The sequence below is a fragment of the Cnephaeus nilssonii genome (assembly GCF_951640355.1).
Source record: "Cnephaeus nilssonii genome assembly, chromosome: 5".
Lineage (NCBI taxonomy): Eukaryota > Metazoa > Chordata > Mammalia > Chiroptera > Vespertilionidae > Cnephaeus > Cnephaeus nilssonii.
In genome coordinates this window covers 20086228-20109050 of record NC_137076.1, presented here as the reverse complement: position 1 = coordinate 20109050, position 22823 = coordinate 20086228, and the positions used below count along the sequence as shown (strand labels likewise).

At 56.2% G+C, this 22823-nt stretch overlaps 2 protein-coding genes across 3 annotated transcripts; both read right to left on the bottom strand.

Annotated features, from left to right (window-relative positions):
- Positions 1-415: 415 nt before the first annotated feature.
- RASAL3 (RAS protein activator like 3) lies at positions 416-10433 on the bottom strand. Of its 2 annotated transcripts, XM_079770607.1 has the most exons (17): positions 10097-10433; positions 8125-8255; positions 7917-7995; positions 7746-7807; positions 7303-7373; positions 6568-6694; positions 6382-6480; positions 5459-6001; positions 4957-5101; positions 4552-4696; positions 3498-3734; positions 3203-3404; positions 2980-3098; positions 1771-2161; positions 1341-1498; positions 730-793; positions 416-626 (listed from the first exon to the last, which is right to left on the bottom strand). In XM_079770607.1, exons 1-17 carry the CDS (start codon positions 10416-10418, stop codon positions 483-485), a joined length of 3039 nt encoding a protein of 1012 aa, XP_079626733.1. In that variant the 5' UTR covers positions 10419-10433; the 3' UTR covers positions 416-482. The 2 variants fall into 2 exon arrangements, with proteins under 2 accessions (XP_079626733.1, XP_079626732.1); XM_079770606.1 differs by having other exon boundaries at positions 6382-6694.
- A 2619-nt stretch (positions 10434-13052) lies between these two features.
- On the bottom strand, positions 13053-18176 carry PGLYRP2 (peptidoglycan recognition protein 2; the record flags this gene model as incomplete). The annotated part of the gene is made up of 5 exons (XM_079770618.1): positions 13053-13142; positions 14076-14373; positions 14851-15061; positions 15799-16905; positions 18095-18176. The coding sequence occupies 5 exons, from the start codon at positions 18174-18176 to the stop codon at positions 13053-13055; spliced, it is 1788 nt and encodes a 595-aa protein (XP_079626744.1).
- Between the last annotated feature and the right edge of the window lie 4647 nt (positions 18177-22823).

The window sequence follows — 22823 nt, the reverse complement described above, 5'->3', positions numbered from 1 at the left end:
GCTTGGGGGTTGGTGGAGATGGGATCTGGGCTTCATTGAGAAGTAGGTGTTGGGCCTAACAAATGATGAATACCTTTTCTTGAATGCTTTAAACTACAGGTCTTTTTTTTTTTTTTTTTTTCTGTGTAAGGACCTTTAGATCCAATTTACAGATGAGGACAATGAGGCTCTGAGAGAGTGAAGGCCTGAAGTCACACAACTGGTGAGAAGCTCTTTACATCTCCCCGTTTGTGAGCCCTCCAGTTAGGGGAGAATTGGGGAGAGCTGAATTGGGGAGGGTGCTTTCTGAGTAGCAAAACTTAGGGACAAAGAAACCATCAATTTTACTGAAATCGAGATTTTACTGGGCAACCTCACAGCGAGCGCCAGGCTGGTTGCCATCGACAGCTCCACTCCACACTGTAGGCCATGTAGGGCTGAGGCAGGGCCCCTAAAACAGGTATCTTTTTGCTCCCAGACCACGTGGGGGTGGAGTGGGCAGCTCAGGTGGTGTCTCCGTTAACGCAGCGTGCTTTGAGAGGCAGGGGCTGGCTCCTGGACCCCGGCGTCGTAGGAAGATGCTGCAGGCTCTGGACGGCATCCCTCAGCTGGGCTAGAGAACTCTCCATTTCAGACAGGCGGCGCTCCTGGGGGGCAACGGCAGTGGGCTCAGAGCCAGGGGAAAGTTGCACCCCAACCCTGGCTTCCTCATCGCCAGACCTGCCCCAGGGTTCAGACAGGGGCTCTCACCAGATTTTCCAGCTTGTGGGCCTCACTGCTTGGCGGGTCGCACTCTGGATCCAAACGCGAGGTCCTGTGGAAATCAGGGGCCAGGGGGGAAGCTCAGAGGTTGGGGAACTCCCCTCCAGGCCCTGATTGGAGAGCTAGGGATCCTGGGCGGGGCTTAGAGTTGGAGGAGGGGTCTGCCCAGACCAGGGGGCGGGGCCTAGGTAAACTTGAAGAGGCCATCAGAGCCTGGAACGCCTAGGATGAAAGGACCCACGAAACCTTTGGAGGCGGGGCTTGGTCCGTCCGGGGTCGGGTGGTGACCGGGATAGGGGCGTGCCCAGACTGAGAGGGCCTGGCCTAACCAGTTTGAGAGGGCCTGATTGAGGGATGGCGCCTGATGAGAAGACCAGCCAGCGACTTGGGGGGCGGGCTCACGTAGGGGCGGGCAGAGCTGACCAAGAGGTGGGTCTTAGGTGTGTTGGGGCGGGGCTGACCTAGGGGGCGTGACCGTGCCTGGCGAATTTGAGTGGGACTGACTGAAAGGCAGGACCTGAATGATAGTGGGTTCTGGGCGATCTGATTACGTCTAACGGGTCCACGTAGGACGGAGCTGACGGAAAGGCAGGGCTCACCTTCCCCCAAGCCTGGAGTCCAGGTCTTCCAGCTGGCTGCGAAGCTGCTGCTGCTGCTCCGTCAAGGCCCGGATGTGGGTGCGCAGGGACTCCACGAGGCCGGACAGCATCTTCTGTTCCTCGCGCAGGGTGGCCACCTCGCACTGCAGCTCTGCCAGCTGTAGGGGAGGGAGCCACTGTAACCTGACCCGCCGTCCCACCCCTTCTTCTGCCGGAAGACCCTGACTTTCCTGTTCCTTGTGCTCTGCCTCCTCACTGCCCTGCCTCTTGGGGAACACCGCTGGCTTGTACAGAGGAGGAAATGGAAGCTCAGAGAGGGTTGGGCTAGGCCCGGGGTAACACAACGGAGGGCGCTCATGGTTGAACCCAGACCTGCCTGGCCTCCGGTCTCCTCTCTCCCCTCCAGGCGTGCACCTAGGCTGGACCTCACCTTGCCCACGGGTCGGTGCGTGCTTAGCGCCTGGTCTGTGCCTCGCGGCTGGTCCAGCTGGCGCTGCCAGGGCACTGACGGCTTCCGAGGCAGCGAGGCCGAGGCCCCGGTCCAGGGCCGGCCGCGGGGCTTGGGGCCGGTGCGTAGGGAGCCTTTGGGTCGCGGCCGAGGTCCTGCAGAAGGGCAGCGGCGAGCCGGGCGGCCAGCCGGTACGCTCTGCGTGCGCTGCACCGGCCGGGGCAGCCGTGGGGGCCGCTCCTCATCTGGCCGCTGCCGGGCCCAACTTCCTGAGCCATGAACGCTGCGCAGGGACTGGCTCTTGGATATGAGAGGGGTGTGCTTGGGGAGGTCCCGAGGGGCCAGGAAGCCCGGCTTCTCCCCTGCGGAAAAACTGGGGGTGGAATGGAGGAGCTCAGACCCTTGACTGGCCCCTGAGCTGATCCCACCCCGAGTTTTGACTGGAAATGACCAGATCCATGATCTTTTTACTTCTATGTGACCCAGTCACTGATGAGGTCACATTTTGACCTCTGACTCTGCCCTGGACTCTGACACAGTGTGATCTTTCTCTGTAGCATCAATTCCAATCTGACCTTGGGCTCAACCTCCGCTCACAAGGGCATCCTCTTCCTTCCTAACTGATCCCCTCTTACCACCAACCTCTGACTTTAAACTGTCCCTGTCTGCCTCCTGAAAGACCATGGTCCCTGACCTCTGACCCCAAACATGACTCTGCCCATACCTTTGACCCATCTGACCCTGACCTCTGCTTACAATATGAACCTGAACCTGACCTTTGATGATATATCTTAACATCTGACCACATTCTGATCCCTGATTTAACCCCATCACCAGCCTCTCACAGAAATGTGACCATCGCTGAACATGATGTCATTTTCTCTCTCTGATGCCACATGTGACCTCTCCCTGACCTCTGCAATGACCAATTCCCACCTTGGGCTTCAGTCTGATCCTGTGCCTGCCCTCTGACTACACTGTGGGCCTCTCCCTGACCCCTTGGATGAAGCCATCTACAGCCTCTGACCTCCATCCAACACTTCCTGACACTGACCCCAATGTGACTCCATCTCTGACCCCTGTCATAATCCTGCCTTCACCACTGATTCCATTCTGACCCTGTGCGTGCCTTTGGCCCTGCCCCTGCTCCCACCCATCAGAACCGGACCAGACAGCAGGCAGGCAGGTTACCTGGAATAGACCTGGGCTGGGGGTGGTGGAAGACGCATCGGCACAGACACAGGTACAGGGCGGCCTTCCTCAATGGCTTGCAGGATGGTGGGCAGGGGTTCCAGGCTGTCACGGGTTGCCTGGTGAGGCATGTAGGGAGGATGCTGAGAAGCTCTCCGGGCCAGAAGCTCCCAGCCCTCTTGCTTCCCTACCCCATGTTCTGGACTCTAGGCTCAGGACACACCTGGTCAAGTTCAGCAAAGATGGTACAGAGCTGGGCATGCAGGACTGCCAGCTGGAGGGCCAGGTCACTGCTGCCCTGGTAACCACTGGGTGCTGCATCCACATCCACCATGGCCACTTGGTCCAGGAAGCGTTGCATGGCAGGTCCATGATTCTCCAGGAAGCTATTCATAAAGCCCATGTAGGCTTCCTTCTCACCAAACCTGGGTCGGGGTCCAACTGGGTAGGTCAGGTCAGGCATCTGCCACCCCCATGGCCGAACCATACCCCTCCCCTCCCAGCCTTCCAGCACCTACGGGGCTCGGTTGGCAAGGTTCTGGATGACCTTGGCAATCAATGTGAGGGTGCGGGCCGGGGCAGGTGCTGGGTGCTGTGGTGCCAGGCCAAAGAGGCTGGGTGCCAAGATGGCGGGACACAGGAGCCGCAGGAAGAGAGAGGCACACACCAGCCGGGGGCCCAGTGCCTCGGAGCCTCGTGCCTTGCATGCTTCTCGCCAGCCTGAGAACACGGTGCCCAGCTCTGCTGGAAACCAGCTGGGACAGAATAGGCAATGGTCAAAGGGGGAGTATATGGGCATAAAGTTCATGGATGATCAAATTCCTAAGGTCAGGGATTAGGAGTCACCTATGTTCTGAGTTCCAAGATTAGAGACATCAGGGATAATGATGCTCGGGGGTCAGGATTTATGGTAGTGTTATTGTGGTGACCGCTGGAGTCAGTAATCTTGGAGTTGGGGGTACAGGTTCACATGGGGACAGCTATAACATAACTGTTATCCTGTAACCAGATCTAGCCAGACAGAGTACATGATATGAATAGAAGGGGCTCACGGGGTCACCTAGGTTCAGAAATCATGATATTGATGTCCCACGTGACATGGGATTAAGCATACAGCTTAACCTAGAGTCAGAGAGCAATAAATTGGAATCCCAGGTTTCCTGTGATCATTTGCATAGGATTTGGGGTACAGTGTCACTGAAGGCCAGGGGTCATGGGATTGAGGGCAGGACATCACCTGAAATCAGAGGTCATAGGATTGAGATCCTATATTAACTGGGGTCAGGTGGCATGGGATTACGGTATGGGGTCACCTGTGGTTAGAGGACAAGGAATTGTGTCCCACGTTACATGGCGTTAGGTGGCAAAATATTGGGGATGAATTACCGGAGTTAGCAAATAAAACTACAGGATAACAGTTAAACTTGAATTTCAAATAATAAATAATTAAAAAATATAACTATGTCCCAAATATTGCATCACATTTAGCTGGGCACCCTGTATTTTATCTGGCAACTAGCACAGTGGCTGGGAGGCAGGGGCAGGCTCAGGTGCTGGGACCCTGATTCTTACTCATAGGAGTGGATGATGTTCTCGAAGACCTCCTCACAGCTGCTTTGCAGTCTGGCTTGGTGCTGGGGCAGCTCTGAGGCTGGGCACTTGCTGGGGTCCACCTCACAGTCCTCAGTGGAGGCACAGATTCGCCGCAGGACCTGCCCTGCAGTCCAGCACAGCCACACAGGGGCCAGAGCCATAACCACCAGGACCCACCAACCCAACCTCCAACTCTTCTCCATTGACTCTGGAGGCACCTAACCTCTTGGGGAGTCCCCAGTTCCCTCCAGGATCCCAGCACCTCCAAGGCATCACCCACTACCAGAACCCAGGTTACCCAGGGACTCCCCGATTTCCTCTGGGGTCTCCTAGTCCTCCCAGCAGGCTTCTACAGGCCCACCCCCACCCCCACACACTGCTCACCCAGCGTCTCTTGGAGGTAGTCCTGTGCCACCAGCTTCATGTACTCATCGATGGCCTTAGTGGCCAATGTATTTTCCCGGAACAGCAGCGCCTCGCGGCCTCCACTGCGTGCCAACTCCGCGGTTCCCAGGTCTGTCACCAATGCCTGGGCATAGCGGGGGGTCATGTAGCTTGGGTGTAGACTGAGCCAGGGGGAATCCCTGCTCTTGGTGAGTCCCTCTCACCTGGGCACAGGTCGCGCTCCTCATAGCTACAGCTCAGGCCTGGCCCTCACTGCTGGGGCACCTAACAGGTGGGAACCTCCACCCCTCAGCAGAAATTTAAGCCTTTCTATGCAGAGGCTCAGCTCAGGCCCCGCCCTTCGCAGCTCAAGTTTAGGCCCCGCCCCTCCAGGTGCCCCACCCTTCGTAGCTGAAGCTCAGACCCCGCCCCTCAAGGTGCCCGCCCCTCGCAGGTGTCACTTGGTCTGGTCACCCAGGTCCGCCCGGTCGCTGCGACGCACCTGCGCCCGGCCAGTGGCCTGCAGCACGCGCACCATGGCAGCCGCCAACTCCTCCTTGGCCTGCGCGGACAGCTGGGGCTCCAGGGCCCCGCACAGGCGCGCGTAGTGGAAAGTGAGAAACTCCGCCAGCTCCTTGTAGCGCTCAGAAGGCAGCACGCGCAGGCGCCGCGCCCGGACGCGCGCCCGGAGCGCCGCGCCGGCTGGTGCCCCGAGCAGCGGGAACCAGCGCTCCAGGCCGGCGGCCGGCGCGCGGGGGGCGCCCAGCTCCTCCAGCGCCAGCGTCGCGCGGCCCAGCGGTGCGCCCCCCGGGCCCGCTCCGCGCAGCCGCAGCGACATACGATGCGCCGGCGGCAGTGCCTCGAAGTGGAAGCGCTCGGCCCAAAAGAGCGGGCCCGGACCAGCCCGCTCCGCCGTGCGCGCCAGCAGTGCGCCGTCCAGCCACAGCTCCACGCGCACTCCGGGCGCCCCCGCCGCCGACCGGGACAGTCCCTTCACTTCGTGCACCCACACGCTCAGCCATGTCTCTTCGCGTTCCACGTTGTCCTGCAGACCAGAGTGGTGGGAGGAGTGGGTGTTCGACGGCGGGCACCAGAGGTGAAACTCGGGGCCTGTGTCCCCAGGGAAATCCCTGGGTCCCTGGGGAAGAGAGTGGGGCCACCGGGGTCCCAAGGCGACCCTGCGGAAGCCCTTTAGCTGTTCTGAGATCTCCCGGAAAAATCGGGGATGTTGCGTACGGAAGAGCAGCTGCGGTGGGAAGATTTGGCGGTTGCCTCGTTGGCGGAACTTTGGGTCCACATTGAAAAGAAGGGACCGGGCCCTTGTGCAAGGGGCTGGTACGAGACGAGGAGGGTCTGAGTGGTTGCACAGGTGTGGGCGGGCAAAAGCGCGTAAGGGGTGGGGCCTTGACTTTCCGCAGTGCTGACCTGACTGGGCTGGAACTGGCGACGAAGGTCCTCGATCCAGCGGTCTCTCTCAGCAGCCGAGCGACAAGAGAAGCAGCGGCTCCCGCCTACCCAAGTTACCTGTCGAGGAAGGGCATTCCAGGTTGCGGTGGAGACCAAGCCTGAAGCCAAAGTATCGGGATGACGTGAAGAGCTGCCCACATTTACCTGGAAGCAGTGGGGCTCGTCCAGGAGGCTGGGGTGCAGTGGCCAAACCCGCACATTCCGCTGGGCACCCAGGTCCAGTTCAGAGAGTGTGGCCAGCGACTCCCGAGAGCCCAGAGCACTGGGGGGTCTGGAGAGGGTGGTGGTGGGGGAAGGAGTGTCATTTCTATCGTCTCCCCTCATCACCCCCTACAGCCTGAAGGGTGGAGGGAGGCCAGGATGGACTTGAACCTAAATTGGACGTGAATCCATCACTTTTAGGATCAACCCAACTTCTCCAGGTGGCCTGAATGACCTTGTATAGTATAGCCCTTGTCACCATAGCCCTCATTTCCCTTCACTGAATCCCTCACGGTCTGAAGTCCGGTCACACTGGACTTAGTTTTGTGTCTTCATCCGACCTCTTGGCCTTTTCACGTGCTGTTCCCTCTGTCTGGAATGCTGTCCCTGCCCTTTAGTTAATTCCCGCCCATTATTCAGATATCAGCTCAGTTTCCTTCCCTGACACTCTCAGACCAGGATTTTGATTGAGTTCCTGTTTTAGAGTTACTGTGTCAGACTCTGCTCCCACTCTTCCATGGGGGAGTGGCTCCATGCTAGGATCTTCCAGTGGCCCCGGTATGGCCCAACACAGGGCAGGACACAGAGGGTATGTGGTGAAAGGCAGAATGAAAGGCAGGAGGAGGGGGAGGGGACAATGTTGAATCCCCGCCCCTCTGGCCCCTCAGGGACTCTTACCCATCCCGAGAGGCACTGGCTCCCAGCTCTGACCTGGCCTTTTTCTTTTCTTTCAGCCGCTTGAGCAACCCCTACGGGGAGAGGGGTGTGTCAGCTGAGCAGAACCCTGTGCTCCCACTTCAGCTCCTTTCCCTCAGGGTGTCCTGGAGGATCTGCTATTCTAGGAGGGCCACAAACTCAGGCTGTATTAGCAAGAATAACAAAGGCCACCAATAGCTCCCATTTTTAAAGCACCAATTGTTTGCTTTCCTGCATTCTCTATTGATGTCTCACAAACAGCCCAGAGAGGGAGGTTTTCCCATTGGCTCTATTTGACAGAGACACCGAGGCCCAGAGAGGTTCCGTGATCTGCCCCAAATCACCCAGAAAGAGTCCCCTTTCACCTCTGAGGGTCTGGAAGCATTTGCTCTCCCCACCTCCCCATCCCCCAATGGGTGCCTCACCCGGACGTTGTGGACCTGGTTGGGGCCAGCAGCCTCTGGCTCAGTCTTTCCAGGGACTCGGTCTGTGGTGTTCGGGGATGGAAGGTTGGGAGATGGGATCATCTTGGATTCTGACCCACCCTGACGCGCTCCCAAATGCCCCAGCCCTCCTCACCTCTCACACTGACTCACCTGCATCCCTGAGGTTCCCCATGGCCGCCTGGATGCTGCTCTCAGAGCTGGCGCTCCCCATCCGGGACTGGCGAGGCCCCTGTTCCTCCGTCGGAGTGAGTAGTCAGAAAGGGAAGGCAGGCAGGCAGGTCGAGGGAGAGGCACTTACTTTCCATTATCCTATTCCTTTCCCCTCCTTCCTGCCCCTGACCCATAGGCCCTCTCTCACCTCTTCCTCACCCCCAAGCAGCACCAGCCTCCCGTCGAGCAGAGTGAAGGCTTCGATGTTCCAGACAGGCACATCGGGTGGGGGGGCCTCAGGGATCTGTGGGGTTGGGGGCTCCGGCTCTGGCTCTGGCTCTGGGTGGAGGAAGAGGTGCTGGGGAATTGGGACTTCTTCCTGAACCTCAGACCACCCTTTCCATTCACCAAAGCTCAACGGGGCTCCCTCCTAATTGCCGCCTCTTCCCCTCACTCCCCCAAGGCAGCCATGTCAGGCAGTTGTTGAGCAAAACTCCTCTCTGGACCTTGTCTCCACTGGCGTTGGGTAGTGGACTCAGCCCACCTACTATGTGACCTGCACTGTGTTTACTGCTCCACAGGCCTTCTCTCATTTAATCCCCCAAAGCCATTAAAAGGGCTATGATAAGCCCCATTTTACCAAGAAGGAAACTGAAGCCTAGAGAGATTGAATGACTTGCCTAGGTTCACGCAGCTTGTGAGTGATTGAGATGGACCTCAGACATAAAGCATTCTTCTCTTAACCAAGACAGTGGTTGTATTAGCAAGAATAATAAAGGTCCAAGAAGTTAAACAACAGGACAGCAGCCTTGGTTCCTTCCATAAATAACTAGTCTAAGGTGGACTACATTCAAAGTTTGAGAAAGGAATAGAAGAAGGCCAGGGTAGGGGGTGGGGATAGTGCAGCAGGCCAGGGAAGGCCTCCAGAGAGAGTAAGTTTGTGCTAGGACTTGAACAGCAGGTTGGATTTTGACAGAGATGGAGGGGATGGTGGAAGGAACAGCCTGATCAAAGGCTGAGAGATGGCAAGGTCCAGGTACACAAAGGGAAGGGCAAAAAATAAAAATAAAATAAAAAATTGGAGGGCTCAGAGGCTAGAAGAGAAGGTCCAGGAAGAGATTGGTTCAGGGCCTTGGGTGCCAGTCAGAGGTTTTATCCCTGGGGGTAGTTTTATCCCTGGGGGTAGATCATCCTCGCATGCTCAAAGATCAGGTCTGCTTGTTAGAGAGCTCTCTCTAGATACGATGGAGTGGGAAACACCTGATACCCTGGAAGGGGGTTGAAGGGATGCTTTTGCCAAATGAGACTATGAATGGTGAGAATTAAATGAGCTTCCAGGAACAGGAGAGCTGGACCAACTCTCCCAGATTACCCATCTGTCCTATTGTTTTACCACGAGGGGAAGAAATAAGCCCCACTGTTAATGGACCACTTAAAATATGCTGGACACAGGGCTAATGCTTCATGCTCTAGAGCTCCAATCCCCATGATACCCTTCTAGATCCCTCTGGGCAACCCTGAGCCCTCTCTGTCATTTTCTTGTTTATACTCATTACTGTCTTTCACGCCCACTACACGGTGAGTCTCATGGGGCAGCCAGTGACATCTCTTTTAGTCACTGCTGTTTTCCTCAGTGCCTACATCAGGGCCTGGCACATAGTCAATGCTCAACAGGCCTCTGTTTCAATGAATGGATAAATGAATGAAGGAAATAATATACCCTTCAAGGTAGGGATCACGATTCCCATTTAATTGATGGGGATGCTGAGGCCCAAGGAAGTGAAGAAACTAAAACATGGAAGCTGGAGGGCAGGAGAGCAGGAGGAGGCTGAGATGGATATCCAGGCAGGAGAGGATGAGAGTGGGCCAGTGGCTATGACAAGAGACCAGTTGGGGCCAAGGGCCATTTGGCATCTGGATCGTGCTGTCATCAGTCTATTCCCCGTGTCTTCCCCAGGCTGGACCCCCTTGCCCACAGCTCCTTGGCCACACCCCACACCCCCAGGCCCTGGGTAAGGGGGGAAGAGGGAAGAGGGCAGCTGGGCCCCAGCCACTTCCTGTTGGGCTTTTGCACTCCCCACAACTTCCTGTGTCTGTATGGCTGATGCTCTGGAGGCAGACAAAACCCAAGCATCCGGTCTCCCAGCCCTGCCCCGTCTCTGAATGGGGGAGCCATGTACCTGAGGCTTCTGGCTCCGGCTCTGGCTCCAGCGGTGGGCTCTTATGTCTCCCCCAGAGGGTCTTGGATAGTCTCAGGTGGTTCCTGCGAGACTCCTTGGGGGGCGCAGAGAGGACACGACGGAACAGCGAGCGACGGGCAGGTTGGCTGCTGACCATGGGTTCCTGGTGGCTCAGTGCCCTCCCCCAGCTGGCAAGGCGGCCCCAGTGGAACCCTCCAGCTCCCTTCTCTCCACCACCTCCTGTGTGCCAGCGATAGGAGGTTAGCGGGGTTTGGGCTGCATGCTGGGTTTCGGAGGACTGGCTTCTTGATAGTGGGTCCATGGTGGGGATTCTCCTGGGGAACAAGAGGGTGACAGTTCTGTCTTGTGTCTGCCCACATGCTGCCTTCATCTCGGCCCCCTCCCCACTCTCAGCTCTGCCCCCAGAAAATCCCCTTGGGGGCCACACGCACTCCCTCTCTTACCTTGCTTTCCTGATCAGCCCCAGAGGCAACAGCCGTCTGCACACTGCCTGGCTTCCTCCTGCTGAACGCTACTCCACGTGACCCTGCCCGTCCCACCCCACCCCACAGCCAGGTTGGGAGGGCACAGTGGGGGCAGGATGCAGGAGGAGAGGAGGTGCCAGAGCAGGAACCCAAATCTCTCACTGACTAGAGGAGGCAGCACATGCCCCTCTCTGAGCCTCAGTTGCCGTCTTTGCAAGATGGGCACAAGTTGTCCAAGTGCTGGGGAGAACATCGAGCCCCTGGAACTGTCACCCATTGCTGGTTGGAGTGTAGACCAATTCACTCAAGTTGGAAAACTGTTTGGTCGACAAACATTGACTGTACAGCTCTCCTCTGACCCAGCAGTTCACCCAATAGACATACCCACTGGCACTCTTTGTAATAGCCCCAAACTGGCAACAACCCAAGTGTCCCTATACCCTAGAATGAGTAAATTGTGGTCTGTTCCCACAGTGGAATACCATGCAGCAATAAGAATGAACAAACTACTGAATGATTGAACTCAGTTGAATTACAAGCAATGCTAAGCAAAAATAAATAAATAAATAAATAAATAAATAAATAAAAATAAAAAAGAGAAAACTATACCCTGTATTGTTCCATTTATATAAAGTTCCAAAGCAGACAAAACTATGTGCTAACAAGTCAGGATGTCAGTTTCCTTTGGAGGGGCTAGTGAAGGGGGAGGGTATGAGAGGCGTCTGGGAGCTGATATAGTTTTTGTGTCTGCTTTTAAAATTGAGGTGAAAGTCACATAACATATATGTTATAGGTCTATTTCTTATTTTTAATCCTCACTTGAGGACATGCTTAGAGAGAGGAAGAAAGAGAGAGGGAGGGAGACAGAGAGAGAGAAAAAAACATCGATGCGAGAGGGAAATATCGGTCGGCTGCCTTCCGCATGTTCCCTGACCAGGGATCAAACCCGCAACCCTGGCATGTGCCCTGACCTGGAATTGAACCGGCAGCCCTTCAGTGCTCAGGACGACACTGAGCCGCTTGGGCCCAGCAAACATGTCTATATCTTGAGCTGGGTGTTGGGTTGTGAAAGTTCACTGATGCACTTTTCTAATAAATGTTTTCTTGAAAAAAGAGATGGGCAAATACTGTTGTAAGGAATAAATGAGTCAACACGAGAGTCAGTAGAATCGGGCCCAGGAGTGGCTTCCAGTGCCAGCTGGTCCTTCTCTAGCTGTGTGACCTCAGGCAAGTCACTTCCTCTCTCTGAGCCTTGGTTTCCATATTTGTACAACACAATGATAATATCGGTTTCAGAAGGTTTATAATAAGAGCCTTCTTTTATTTGAAAAAATGTTTCCTGAGTGCCTACTACGTGCTAGGTGCTGGAGAAGCCATGGGGGAACTAAACAAACATGATTCCTGACCTCCTGGAGCTCAGTTTAGTGAGGGAAACAGACCCTGAACACAAATGCAAGACATTTCTACCTGGTGAGGACATGGAAGGAAACAGACAGACTGGAGTAGAGAGGCTGAGCAGAAGTAATGCTCTCTGAACTGGAAAAATCCAGGAGGGCCTCCCCGAGGAGGTGACATTTGCAACCTGAAGCATGAGAAGGAGCTGGCCATGGGAAGAGCAGGCTAGGGAGAAGGAACAGTTTGTGAAAAGGCAAGGGAGACGGGAATCCAGGGGGTGGGGAGGGTAGGGTCACCTCGATGGATGTGCGGCCCGTGCAGTCACCCCAGGAGCCCACACTCAGAAGAGCGCCCCACTACGTTTGATTTAATGCTCTGCTGTCACTGCCTTGAAGTTCTTGCTTTTTGAACAATAGGCCCTGCATTTTCATGTGTACCGGGCCCCACAAATTCTATAACCCGTCCCGAGGAGGAGGGTGTTCAGGCAGGTGCACCCCCCTAGATATACCCATCTTATTCATACTGTATCAGGCTACTCACCACACACACACACACACACACACACACACACACACACACACACATACGTGGAGTCTCCCTGTGTTCTGTTGCATCCCTGAGTGTTTTACCACCTCATTGCATACTGGCTCGACTCCCAACGCCCTGCATTTTTGGCTGGAGGACTTTCTCTGACAGATGGAGCCCATGCCACACGCAGCCCCAAAGTGCCAGAGAATTAACATTTCCCTGAGAGAAGCCCTCAGCCAAGGACTGTGGGAGCTGGCGGATCAATACCCCAGTTTCCTCACTTCTTGGTGGGATAACTTGGAGATACGGATCCCATGCTGTCCTCCGGAAGTCCCTAGTGGGATTGAGCACCATGTGCCCCGGGGCCAACTTGCTTGATAAAGCACCCTTCCTGGGCTTCCTCCCTTTTCCTACCTCTTTTCCTTGTTCCCCAAGGATCTGTCCTGGGGTCGCCTGCCACGCTACGTGCACTGGAATTTCTATCTCAGGGTCTGATTCTGGGCAAACACAGATGATGGGCAGACAAAGGCTTTCCTCACACAATCTCTTTATTGGAGGTCTGTAGCCGGCATGGACAGTAGAGGCGGCTTCCTCTTGGATCTCCTGGGGGCGCTCTTGGCAGTCCTTCGCTTTACGTTCTAGAAAAGGCAAGAGACTGTGAGGCTTGGGGGTGGGGTGAGGCCGGGTCTCCTCTGCTCATGGTGGGAGCCTGAGGAAGAGGACGTGGGTCCACACTGACTGCAGGCCAGCTTCATGAAATAGAATGGGAGTACGCAGGTAGCACGAGATTGTGCAGGTGTGTGCGTAGAGGTGTGTGTTGATGGAGGCGCTGGGGCCAAGGTTGTGCTGTTTGGGCCTAGATTGCTGCACCGTAAGGACTGTCATCAAAGGTCAGGGGCGGAGCAAGCGTCCTTAGGGCTGAGATTGGGCATAAGACTGCAGGGGCGGAGCAAGCGTCCTTAGGGCTGAGATTGGGGCGGAGCAAGCGTCCTTAGGGCTGAGATTGGGCATAAGACTGCAACACACAGTGAGGAGCTGGACAGAGATGTGCAGGCAAAGGGGTTTTGGGTAGAGGGACACCACTTAGGTTACTGGTGGGTATACAGAGGTCTTTTGGGCAGGGGACTGGGGTGAGGCCAAGGTTAGGTGGGCTGGGAGGAGGTTGTGCGGGCAGAAGCGATGTGACGTGGGTATAGGTGATGCAGGCCAGGCTGCGGTTGTGAGGGCAGAGGGGCTGCCGCAGGAATCAGGGTCCATGCCCTGGTTGTGAGCGCAGAGGTATTGGAGGCTGGGCAAACAACAAGCTGGCTGGGTCAAGGCTTAGGCTAAGGTTGTGCAAACAGAGGACAGGGGATAGGACATGTTGTGAGCAGAACAACTTAAAGGCTGGGACTCGGTTGCCCGAACAGAAGGGCTGCAAGGGAGACCAGGGGCCTGGCTGAAGCTGTGTGAGTAGCGGGGTTACAGGAAAGAGAGGGGCCTGCGGAGGTGAGGCAGACAGGCAAGGGTCAGGGGCTGAGCTAGTGTCAGATGGGTGGCGGGCCCAGGGAATGCGGATGTCGCAGACTCACCCCATCGAAGTGCGGCCAGGTGCGCAGCTGGCGGAAGAGCGCGTCGCCAGGGCAGTCGGTGCGCACGAGCTGGCGGTGGCCGAGCAGCGTGTAGTCCGGCCGCAGGAGGCCAGCGCGCACCGCGCACCTGGGCAGCGTGTCGCGCACCGTGCGCAGCGCGGCCTCGGCAGGCAGCTCCGCGGTGTAGTTGCCCACGAAGGCCACGCCGAAGCCGCGGGCATTGTGGCCTAGAGTGTGCGCGCCCACCCAGCGCCAGCCGCGGCCCTCGTACACGTAGCCGTCTGAGCCCACCACGAAACTGCGGAGAGGGGGGCAGGCACCGCGCGGCGTCAGGGTTGCCCTGTCCCAATTCTATGCCAAGCCCTGCCTGGTCGCACTGTGCCTGGCCCACAACGTCCCACTCCTCCACCAAATGTCACTCCAGAAACCCTCCGGTTACTCCAGCATTGGCCACGCCCAGTTCACAGCGTTTTCGGTCTTAGGCCTAAACCTAACCCCATCACTATTCCGCCCCTGTCCCCGCCTCAGCCCTTCTCACTGGTCCTGCCCCTCTCCCAGGTGCCGCCTCCTTCCCCTATCTTACCCCGGACCCAAGGGTCCCACGGTAAAGGCCCCGTCCCCGTCTAGGCCACGCCCCTCTCCACCTTGGCTCCACCCGCCCCGCTCTTCCGTTTCTCCAGGTTTGCTCTGGTCCGACCCGCCCCCCCGCGTTAGGCTCCGCCCACCCAGGTCTGCACTGAGTAACCGGCTTCGCCCCCTCCCAGACCCCGCCTACCTGTAGCCAATGTCGTCCCAGCCCCGCGTATCCTGGTGAAAGCGCTGCATGGAGCGCATGTTGGCCGCGCAGCGCGCGAAGGTGGTGCAGGGAGGCGCGGGCAGGTAGGTGTGATGCACGTACAAGGACCCGAGCGGCAGCCGTAGCGGCGTGGGGCGGCCCCGGTACGGTGCCGCACTCCAGCGGCAACGGGGGTGGATGGCCGGGCACCCTGCGGGGAAGGGCGACCAGGGCTGGGGTTAGCCACCGTTTCTCTCTCTGCCGCCTGTATCTCCATGAGAGCGCACCTATGGGCCATTTCCCCAGCCTCCTTTGGGATCTAACAACGAATCCAACAGCATCTCAGTTCTATTGGAATAGTGGCGATGCCTCCCAACCCCTTCAGGATAAACCGCAAGAATTGTAGTTCAGACTTCAAGGATCTTTTCAACCCAGGATCTTTACAACACTCTCTGCAGCTGGCCCTGCTCTGAGCCCTGGGAGAGACAGCCACACTGAGAAAAGTGTGGCTTTTCTCAATTTATTATGCTCTAGTTGTGTGCTACTTGCTTTACATGCTTCATCTTTCTCAAACCATCCAGCAAATCCAAGAGGTAGAAGATTTACCCTGCCTCACTGAAGAAAGTGGGGTTCAGAGAAGTGAAGCAACTCACCTAGATGCACAGGCTGAACTTCCATTTCAATCTCTGTGCCTTTGCATGTGCGGAGCCCATCTCCTGCAATGCCTTCTTTCTCACTTTTTTTGGGGGCGGGGAGGGTCAGACAAACTCCTATAGATCCTTCAAGACCCGAATCTAGCCTTTCCTCACCTGTGCAGCGGCTCTGGCTCCCCAGCCAGAGTCCTATTGCTTCCTCTGGAATCCCTAGTCCTGGATCCCCCTGACCTCATGGGATTGAGAGTGTCTGTCTCTGAGAGGGCGGGTCACAGGGGTTGGGGGCCCTTCTCACCTAGGAAGGCCTCAGTGAACTCCTTGGTGGCATGGGTGGCCGCCTGTGCCAGCTGTTCTTGGCTCATGCCCTGCAGCTGAGGGTGTGCTGGCTCCAGCCTCTGTAGCAGGATGAGGGCGCCCCACACCTGCTGGGTCAGGGCAGGGGCTGAAGTCAGAGCAGCTCCGTTCTGCCGTCGGAAGTTGCTGCGAAGTCCTGGATCTCCGGCCACCCCAGCTCCATAGTACTGGCTCAGGAGGTGGTTGAGGGGTGGCCGGGGCTCAGGGGCCCGACTCAGGTAGTCCCCAAGGAGGGCGCCATCCAGAGCACCATTGAGGAAGGCTGTGGTAACCGGTGATGCCTCAGGGTCCAGGAGTGTGAAGTTCCTGGGGACAGAGAGCTGGTCCCAGCAGCCCTCAGCTCCCAGGCCTGGGTGGCTCTGAGTTTGGGGGCCCCGGAGGAAGGTCAGGCCCAGGTCTCTGGCCAAGGTGACCACCAGGAGGCTGTCCACAGTGGTCGGAGACGTTGCTTCGGCATCTGGCGAGGAGGTTTGGTCATCTGGAGAGGTGACTCTGTCATCTTTAAAGATGGCTCCTACATTGAGACCTGTGGTTCTAACATCTGGAGACATAGCTCTGACATCTGCAGAGCTAACATCTGGAGAGGCATCTCTGAGTCCTGGGGAGGTGGCTCTTACATCAGAAACCTCAGCTCCAACATCTGGAAAGGTGTCTCCGGCACCCAGAGGGGTGGCTGTGCTGCCCAAGGGCAAGTTTATGACCCTGTGGCCCTGCAGGCCTGCTTCCAGCCCTGCCAGAAGAGGCTCCACAGCCACCGTCGAGCCGTCGGGGGCCAGTACCACCCCGTATTCCTGCCCACCCCGCACATCATGTCGGGCCACCTCCTCCATCAGGCCTTGCAGCTCTGGGCTCAGTGCAGAAGGATCCAACTTGGTGACTTTGAGACTTCGTCCCTTTAGCAGGAAGTGATGAAGGGGATCATGGGGATCAGAGTCCCGGGCTGACAGGTGCCACACAGAGACAGTGTGGTTGGCCTCCATGACTGGCACTTTCTGCTCCAGCTCAGCCAGAGCCTGGATGACAGAGTCCATGAGGAGGGGCAGGGATGCTGTAGAAGGAGGGATGGCATTAACCCAGTGGCCCAGCACCCCCTGTTCCTGAGCCTCCCTCTGCTCCTTCCACATCTTCTCAATGCCCTCTTTCCCCCCTCCCTCCCTCCCTCCCTCCCTCCCTCCCTCCCTCCCTCCCTCCCTCCCTCCCTCCCTTCCTTCCTCCCTCTCTCTCCTCTGACTACCCTGTGATGCCCCAACACCATCCTCATGTAAATGATGAAACGGAGGCACAGACAACAGGTTAAGGAGCTTAGACAATCCATGAGCACTGGGGAGCCATGGCAGGTTCAGGAGCAGGAGCGAGATGCAGCCAGGCTGGCATTCTAAGATTGCTCCTTTGGCTGCCTGTGGAGAATGAATTTTCAGGAAGCTAGAGTAGAGAAGGGGAAACAGTGTGGAGGTGAGCAATAAAGATGGCCAAAGCTAAGTGATGGCAGTGTGACGGCCCAAAGTGGGCAGAGCCCCCAGGTATTTTGAGGGAAAGATGGACAGTTTTTTTTTGGGGGGGGGTGTTGGAATTTGGGGAATTTCATAGGGCGAGGTGTCTGGAGGATGCTCAGCGGAGGAGAGGATGGGCTTGTGCCTTGTGGGGGAAATGTCAGCAGCTGAACCTGGAACCTAGACGTGCTAGGCTCAGGGCTGGGGTGGGTTGTTGAATAACAGCTAACATTTATTCAACATTTATTTATTTAACATTTATTTAGTGCTAGGCGCCATTCTAGGTAGCGCACATAACAACACATTTAATCTTCACAATGACTCCGTGAGCACAGAGGGGTTAAGTGACCTGCCTAAGGTCACACAGATAGGAAGTGGCAGAAGCAGGACTGTTAACCCAGGAATTCTGATTCTTCTCCAGACACTCCACACTGTGATTCCTCTGTTCTTCTCTCTGCCTACAATGCCCTTTCCTGCTTCTCCCCAGGTAAAAGTCTCCTTCCTGTCCTAACTCTGTGTCCCCTCCTCCGGGAAGCCTTCCTGATTTTTGCTCGTCTGGCCCCACCCCCTGCCTTGACCCTGTAGGGCTGGGAGAATCTGTGTCCCCAGACTGGAGGAGGTTCCTCGAGACTGGGGGTCTCCTGAGGACTCCAGTCTTACCCTGTACATGGCTGGACACAGAGCGGAGAGCAGTGCCCTTCTGCAGAATTGATTGTCCTTGCAGCAGGCCTCTGCCTTCTGACCTACCTGTCCCTGGTTCCGGACACAGCAACAGTCCAGGCAGGATCCAGAGGACTACTGTCATGGGATTCCAGCTTCTGGGGGGCATATCTGGTTGACCTCAGCAGAGCTAGAAAGAGACAGGCATGAAGAACTGAGTGGTGCCTTTGGCCACTCTCAAAGTCCAGGGGTGAATGACATGGTTGCCTCTTGCAGAGCTGTGGGTGGGAGGCAGCGGGAGCGTGGGGACAGTGCCCCGAGTCAAGGACATCAGGGGCTCCCCCATCCTCTCCTTTCCTTCCCAGGCTGGGGGCAAGGCTCAGTAAGCCAGGAGGCATCTGGAGGCCAGGTAGTTTAGACTCCAACAAACTACCCAATCCAGCAAGCCCTCCCGCTTCCTGATCATTCCCTAGCTGCAGCTGCTGCCGGCCACCACAGGGGGCTCTCAGGTGCCAGCCCAACTGGTAGGACTGGCTGTGCTGGGGGAGGGGGGAGAAGGACACACCTGAAGTTGGCACTGCCTCCTGCCTTTGCTGCCAGCACTTCAGGCTCAGGCAGAGGATGGGTACAGGGGCTGGGGAGTACTTTTTGCCAAGGAACCTGACAAACTGTGAGTCCAGGGGGCTAGGAGATGTCTTCTCTCATCCCGTTCCAGCTCCTGATCCCAAGCCGCTAGATGCAGCTGAAAGCAGGACTTGGGCCTGGGCCCCCTGGACCCTGACTTTGTCCCAGGAGCTGGTTTCTGGGCTCACCTGGGTTGACAGTGAGGGTCCTCCCTCTTCTCCTGGGGCTGTGTCTGAGTCCTGCTGAAGTGAGACGGCCTCCTCTTTATTTGTGCTTCAGGTGGGATGGGCTCAAGGTGACTGGGGCTGCTGCTGTGTAAATTGCTTCACCGTGGGCCTCCCACCTCGAAACTAGCCTGGGGAGTTTCCGGGAGACCCACTAAGCTGGGGGTTCAGCAAAGGCCAGGCCCTGGGCAGGCCTGGAAATGCCCAGGCTGAGCCCGGCTTGGGGTTCCCCAGGGTGGGGCCTGCTCAGATATCCAGTGTCATCCTTCTGGGGACTCAGCATCACCCTGGGTACGCAAAGCTGGGTGCACTTGGGAGCTCAGGAGTAAGGTCCTAGGGGAGGGAGTGAATGGGGGCCACGCCCCAGGGGAATCTGAGGAAATCTCGTCCTCCGAGGATTTTGGGATGGGGCTCTGCCTGGTAGAACCGAGTGCAGGAAGTGGTCTGGGTGTCCATCCGGGGCAGGGACTGGAATGAGGAGAGTGAGGCATCCTCCTCAGATACAAAATGTAAGGTGGTGTCGAAAATCTCCGTCATCAAGATAAGTAATATTTTAATGCAATATTTTAATAGACCGACGTGAATGCAAAAAGTCCACGATGAACAAACATTTTAGATAAGTGTTTATCAGCATTCTAGATAAAGTCAGGATCAGGAGCAGTGCTGTGCAAAGACTGGGGCCAGAGGTGGAAAGAAAAATCAGGAATTTTGATCTTGTCTTTGTGTCTCACTTGCCTCACCCTAATCCCAGGGCCCTACGTGGACCTGGGGAGCCCTGAGATGCTGTGGGGGTGGCTGTCACATGAGAGCCCCCCCTGATGTCCACCTGGTGTGGGAATGACTGTGATTCAGCACTATGGATCCTGGGTTTGTCCCTCTGATTCGCCCACTGATTGCAGCTGTGGGGGACCTTGCGGTTTTATTGAACCACCTCATGCCCATTTTACCCAGCGGGAGGGTAAGCTCAGAGAGGTTAAGTATGTTGTCCAAGGTCACAAAGCTAGAAACTGGGAACGGCTCCAAGTCCAGTGCATGTTTTCACGATCCTGTGGTTGGGTCAAGGTCAGTGTAGTTACATGATGACCCTTCACCCTGGGGAAGTGTTTACAGAACAACTTCAGCCAGGAATTCATGGGCCAGCCGGAGAGGCAGCCCTGATTCCCTTTTCAAGCTTGGAGTTAGTGGCAGGGGGTGGGTTGAGTCTGAGCCAGGGAAATGGCATGGCCAGCCCACATTTCCCTGAGGGCCGGTCCGGGATTTGTGACCTCTTAGGGTAAGACCCTTGCTCCAGGAAGCCTCTCTGATTACCCTTGGCTCCCATCCTGGCTCCCTAGCCTGAAGTTCCCCCCTTTATCCCGGACCTGTTCATACAGGGCTGGGAGTTTCTCTGTCCAGTTCCATCTCCCTGAGAATAGGAGATGCTGAGTCCTCTTGGGGTGCCCAGACGTGCCCAGCACAGGTCAGGGACCAAGTGGGTGGCAGGGAGGGATGGCTGAGCACATGAAAGGCTTGATTGCGGATGTGGGATTAGTTTGGGGTTGGGCTGTGAAACACACATGCACACATCCACAAGTATGCACGCACCCACACTACAAGGCACCTCGTCTAGGCTGGGCCTAGGAGGAAGCAGAAAGGCTGGGGTTCCAGGGATGAATCACCCCCACCCCTACTTTTCTCCCACTTCTTGAGGCCCATCTGCCAGGGTAGGTCAAAGGCCCCTCCAGGCTGCAGGCAGACTAGGGGTCTCGTGAGAATAGTCACTGTCCAGGGCCAGGGGACAGCCCTAATGGAAGTAACATTGGCACAGACAGGCAGAGCCCTGGGCCCTGGATCTGAAGTGAAGCTGGGATCGGGGTCGGAGGTCAGAGGAAAAGAAACTTGGGCCAGGGCTGGGCTTGGGGCTAAGGCCAGAGTTAATAATACTCGCTTTAGTAGCAGTAATATAATAATAACGAGGACGCTGATAATAGTAATAATAATTATGTGCAGGGCTTCGAGCTAAGACTTTATATGCTTGTGTTTTTATTCAGCTCTGGGTTTTGTTAAGAGACATCGTACAGCAAGAGTCAGCACACCACAGCCTATGGACCAGCTATCTGTTCTGTGAACAGTTTTTTGCCCCTCAGTGAAAGTCACCTTACATAAAACGAACCATTTAAAAGTGTACACTTCTGTGGCATTTAGTACAGTCACAGTGTTGTGTAACCGCCACCTCTATCTAGTTCTAAAACATTTTATCACCATGAAATAAAGCCCAGTGCCCACGAATCAACCACTCTCCATTATTCACCAGCTGTGGCAATCCCTGATCTGCTTCCTGTCTCTATGGACTTCCTGTACTGGACATCCTATCGAATAAAAGAGTAATATGCAAATTGACCATCACTCCAACACACAAGATGGCTGCCCCATGTGGATAAAGATGGCCACTCCCATGTGGACACAAGATGGCCGCCACAAGATGGCCGGCAGGGGAAGGCAGTTGTGGGTGATCAGGCCAGCAAAGGAGGGCAGTTGTGGGTGATCAGGCCAGCAAGGGAGGGCAGTTGTGGGTGATCAGGCCTTCAGGAGAGGGCTGTTTGGGGTACCAGGCCTGCAGGGGAGGGCAGTTGAGGGGGACCAGGCCTGCAGGGGAGGGCAGTTGGGGGGGACCAGGCCTGCAGAAGAGGGCAGTTGGGGGGGACCAGGCCTGCAGAAGAGGGCAGTTGGGGGCATCCAGGCCAGCAGGAGAGGGCAGTTAGGGGTGACCAGGCTGGCAAGGGAGGGCAATTAGGGGTGACCAGGCCGGCAGGGGGGGGCAGTTGGGGGTGACCAGGCCTGCAGGGGAGGACAATTAGGGGCGACTAGGCCTGCAGGGGAGGGCAGTTGGGGGCATCCAGGCCAGCAGGAGAGGGCAGTTAGGGGTGATCAGGCTGGCAAGGGAGGGCAATTAGGGGTGACCAGGCCTGCAGGGGAGGGCAGTTGGGGTGACCAGGCCTGCAGGGGAGGACAGTTAGGGGTGACCAGGCCTGCAGGGGAGGGCAGTTGGGGGGGACCAGGCCGGCAGGAGAGGGCAGTTAGGGGTGACCAGGCTGGCAAGGGAGGGCAATTATGGGTGACCAGGCCTGCAAGGGAGGGCAGTTGGGGGTAACCAGCCCTGCAGGGGAGGACAGTTAGGGGTGACCAGTCCAGCAGGGGAGGGCAGTTAGGGGCTATCAGGCCAGCAGGGGAGCAGTTAGGTGTCGATCAGGCTGGCAGGGGAGTGGTTAGGGATGATTAGGCTGGCAGGCAGAAGTGGTTAGGGGCAATCAGGCAGGCAGGCAGGCGAGCGGTTGGGAGCCAGCAGTCCTGGATTGTGAGAGGGACGTCCGACTGACTGTTTAGGCCTGATCCCACTGGCAGTCGGACATCCCTTGAGGGGTCCCAGATTGGAGAGGGTACAGGCTGGGCTGAGGGACACACAACCCTCCATGCACGAATTTCGTGCACTAGGCCTCTAGTTTCATATAAACAGAATAATGCACTATTTAACTTTTTTTTTAAAATTTCACTGAGCATAATGGTTTTGAGGTTAATTCACATTATAGTATGAATTAGTGCTTTTTATCATGAATCGATCCTTTTTTATGGTTGAATAATATTCCATTGTATGGAATATTCATTTGTGTAAAATGGAGGTTTATTGGAATACAACATTTCCTATTTGTTTATATATTGTGTATGACTGTTTTCATGCCATAACAGCAGAATTTAGTTGTTTTGACAGAGACTGTCTGGTTGCAAAGCTGAAAATATTTACTGTGTGACTTCTCCCTTTCCTCCAGCTTATTGATATATAATCTCTATACAGTAGGTCCTTGGTTTACGTTGGAGATCCATTCCTATGGCGCGATGTAACGCGACTTTTGCCGTAAGTCGGAACCCCACCTACATAAGCACCTACGTCTCTCACATGGAGCACATACACAGTAGTAATGAAGTGAAACAGT

Coding starts and splice junctions, on each gene's coding strand:
- RASAL3 (XM_079770606.1), bottom strand. CDS start 10,418: ATGGACCCACTATCAAGAAGCCAGTCCTCCGAAACCCAGCATGCAGCC. Junction 6,695..7,302: donor GCCAGTGCCTCTCGGGATGG/GTAAGAGTCCCT, acceptor CACCCTCTCCAG/ACCCCCCAGTGCTCTGGGCT. Junction 5,102..5,458: donor AGGCCACTGGCCGGGCGCAG/GTGCGTCGCAGC, acceptor CGCTATGCCCAG/GCATTGGTGACAGACCTGGG.